General features: G+C 51.9%; 1 protein-coding gene across 1 annotated transcript; it reads right to left on the reverse strand.

Moving 5' to 3' along the window:
• Nucleotides 1–673: 673 nt before the first annotated feature.
• Nucleotides 674–3,007, reverse strand: AYL99_00847 (hypothetical protein; the record flags this gene model as incomplete). The annotated part of the gene is made up of 1 exon (XM_018832363.1): nt 674–3,007. The coding sequence occupies one exon, from the start codon at nt 3,005–3,007 to the stop codon at nt 674–676; it is 2,334 nt and encodes a 777-aa protein (XP_018698242.1).
• Between the last annotated feature and the right edge of the window lie 800 nt (nt 3,008–3,807).

The following is a 3,807-nucleotide window of genomic DNA, read 5'->3' on the forward strand; positions in this document are numbered from 1 at the left end:
CACTGGTTTATACGACAGAGACAGGAGACGAGAGGAAGAGGATGATTGGGCCCTGTTTTGATTTTGCTTTGCCTTTTGCCTGTTCGCTGCAGAAAACGACCGAGTTGTGAGGTAGACCCTCCTCTGCCCCTCTCCTCTCCTCAGCCGACCCGAGTGAAGAAGGAAAACGCCCTGGATAAATAAATAATGAATGTAAGCAATTGAAGGATATATATACACACAAAGGATTTCAACAGAGAAACTCCTTCCAAGTGCATTTCGTATTCTGTCTGAAGAACTAACTCCCTGGTTGATGGATAGTGTGATTGAGTGATCGATTGACTGAATGACTGACTGATTATGGCTCATTTCAACCATGTACGTTAAAGCAAGATAAAACTCAAGCTATGTATCTCCAGCTACCACCTACCATTCTTCAAGCCACACGCCCACAAACTCAGTCCTTTTTCTTTTCGGGATTGCTTCCTTTTAACTGATCGTACTAGGATGGATCCTACGCCCGCCTTGTGTCTTTGAAGGCGTACTGAGAACAAAAACTCGCATCTCGTCTGGTCATTCGCTTTTTCACTGTCTTCTCTCTTCTCTCTTTCACTTCCAGGATGTGAAAATCTTTGGTGATGTGTACATGCTGGATAGCGAAGAGGTGCCCCAGCAGCGGCCTGTCCCTTCATGCTCATCCATCATGCACCTTCTCCCACACCCCGGTGGCCCTGATACAGGCATCCTGAAACGCGTAGATATCTGCACGTGATTCTTCCAGGAATCCATCATGCCCACTTCCGGTCGCAGTGGTTGAAGTTGACGCCTGTGCATGCCGCAGTAGTTCAAGTAGCAAATTCAATGCATTAGTCAGGTACGACAGATGAGTCGAGATCCGAGCTTTAAGAGATGAGGTTGGATGCAGAGACAACGGTAGATGGGGAAGCACAATGCAAATGAGATTCAGGGTTGAGATGTAGAAAGGGATGGAAAGCAGAAATTCTGCCAGGTTGTCCGAGGATGACTCTTCTGGAGAGGTTGAGAGGAGAGCGACTGAGGGCAGATCAGGCGGAAAGAGTAGATCGAGAAGGGAGAGTGTTGCCGTGTCCTTGTCCTCACTCGCCACTTCCTTTGCGCTCGTATCTTCTGGTGTTAGGAGGATCACCGACGGATCCAGAGCACCAACCACTGCGGTACCCTCCTCAGCCTGAACTCGCGGTTTTGTACTAATCCACTCCAAAAATTCATCCTTCAACCAGTCCACCCCTACAGCCTTCAACGAGCCGAGTTGCTGCGGCGGTGCGAGCGGAATTGGGTGCGGCTGCAACGCCGAAGTGCTCCTTGTGAGGCCCGTCTCTTCATCGATCCCCGGCGCTGGCGGCTCCGTCCCCCCCAGCTCATCTTCAATTTCCGCCCAATTGGTGCTCAGCGTGTCTCCTCGAAGTGTTTGCGCGATGACTTGTAAGCGCACGGGTGGATCGGGATACGCGTGGAGCAGTTTTGTCGCGATATAATGTGCCGAATCACGGAGAGTTGGGTAAGGCGTGATGGTAAAGAGTTGGGTCAATGTGCTAATCAAAAGGAGAAATTTGGCGGGCGAGGGTTGCGGTGTGGTTGGGGCAGCAGTGACTGCCAGAGTCCGTTTGTACAAAAGAGAGAGGAGCGAGTCTTGGAGTGGTGGCAGAGGTATGGAGGGGGTTGCGCTGAGAGGAAATGAATGAGCGATGAGTTTTGTGAGTTCGGAGGTGGTAAGCAGCGGTTCTGTGTCGGACGGATTCATATAAGATTGGTAAGCGTGTAGGAAGATCACTCCAGCTCTGGGAAACGGGATTTGAGATGGCGTAGTTGGGTATTCGGACGCTGCATTGGGGTCATGGTACGGATTCCCGACATCTTCGTCCTCATCTTCGTGGACGAGTTTTGTAATCTCTTGGTTAGAGTCGAGTTGCATCTGCTTACTGATCGAGAAGAATCGGGCGAGGAGAGCGTCGCGTTCTTGCAATTCTGGTGTTTTGTCCCAGACATCGGTTTCTGTCGGTCTACCAGATACAACTCTTCTTGGCTCACAATGCTCCCGTAGTCGAGCAGTCCAGGACATGGAGGGATGATCGTGAGTTGCTAGTGAGGACATGTATTCGTCCAACACTTCGAGCAGCACGGCGTCAAGAAGTCGGAAAATGATGGCCTTTTCATCTTGCGAAGGCTCATTGACTCCAGTATCTTCCACTTCAGCCTTAGCCTCCGGATCCGGTAAGGGTGCGGCCGAAGTAGGCACATCCTGTGCTGGTTTGCTTGAAGACGGTCGCTCACCTTGGGTGCTGCTACGAGGAGGCAGGGGAGGCCGTTTCTTGCCAGCTATCTTTTCCAGCATGGTCAAGAATGAGGAAGTAGTCACGGCTGAAATGGGTACCTGTCGATAAGCGCCGAGCGCCGCCGGAAGGGAAGTTGCAAGGAAGCGACTGGGGAACTGTGTTTTGATCCTAGAGTGAAGGATGCTCAGCATATTGAAGAGCGCTTGCAGCTTGAGTGCCTTGTCTGATACTGTTTCCTGCGCAATGCTCGATTCGCCGGCGCCTTTATTGGAAGGGCTATCGGCGGACATGCCTTGCAGGGTCATTTGCCCAAGATGGACTCGAGGTGCTTCACCCGGGAAGGTGGGCAACTCGTCTTCGTCATGTCTCTCATCAAAGTCATCTTCGTTATCTGAGCCCTGGGCTTCATCACTCAACTTCTCCAGCTCTTCGGCAACACGGACAACGACTTCCCTGGGATTGCCCCGTCGAGCGACAATCTCCAAGCATCGATTAGCCTCTTCGGGCGTCTCCTTCAGCATGGGCAGAATGAGCTTCAAGAGATCCCATCCGATCTCTTCAGCAAGTTTACCGTCGTCGTCGCCAAGGAGTCTGCTCAGTGTGGGCAGGTTCTGCGGGGTCAATTGGTACTCCAACAACGTCAGGTAAGTCATGTAATCAGTAGCCGGAGGTAAAGCCGAGACAAGAGGATCTTCTGCGCCAGCTTGAGCCGCCATCATGTCGAGGCTGTACCGGGGGTTGGTATACTGGGATTCTAACAGAGCTCAACGAGTGAGGGGGCGGTCGGAAGGGGCACACGACATGTATTGGTGCAAGCAGAACCAGCTTTTGCAGAGGAGCTGAGGAGGCTCTAATGATGACAGGGGTGAGAGGCAGCTCAAGCCATGAGCGAACTGATGCTTGGACTTAGTGCAGTCGTTGTCAAGGAGGTGATGACCAGAGGTGACGGTTGAGATTGTTGATGTGAAGTTCGACTTGACATTCGCGGCGACTTTGGATTGTCGTCATTTCACTTCTTGGCAGCCGCAACGCAGCATCCGGCATATACCACACTACATAATATTTTCTACATATTTGGCTGCCTTACATGTGTGTATGGAGGCTATCAGACTGCGATCGACTCACTCGTTCAGCTCCCACATGCCACACTGTCACTAGGACACCACTCGTCTGCCTGGCAAGAAAGGAGGGATCCCACTCAAACAAGGGTTGTTTACCGGGAGGGTTGAGCAGGAGAATCACCACGATGCCCTTCCTTATCTGATCAGTTCGGCTCCTATTCTCAGCCTGGCTGCCCTTCGCCATGATAAGGCATGCACAGTCGTTTGACCTTGATCCCCTTCTCCCCTTCTCAGCTGAGATTTGTAGCTTCGATATCAGCCTAAAGGGTAAGCCTTGGCGAACACGCTGCCCGGTTGTGCGGGTGGTACGGTGTTATCAATGGCATAACTCAGCTGGTGGCTGTGTCTCGACAGTGGGCAAGTTTCAGCACAAGGTAGCCCTTCTCCATATGGGC

The sequence above is a fragment of the Fonsecaea erecta genome (genome assembly GCF_001651985.1).
Source record: "Fonsecaea erecta strain CBS 125763 chromosome Unknown Scaff1, whole genome shotgun sequence".
NCBI lineage: Eukaryota > Fungi > Ascomycota > Eurotiomycetes > Chaetothyriales > Herpotrichiellaceae > Fonsecaea > Fonsecaea erecta.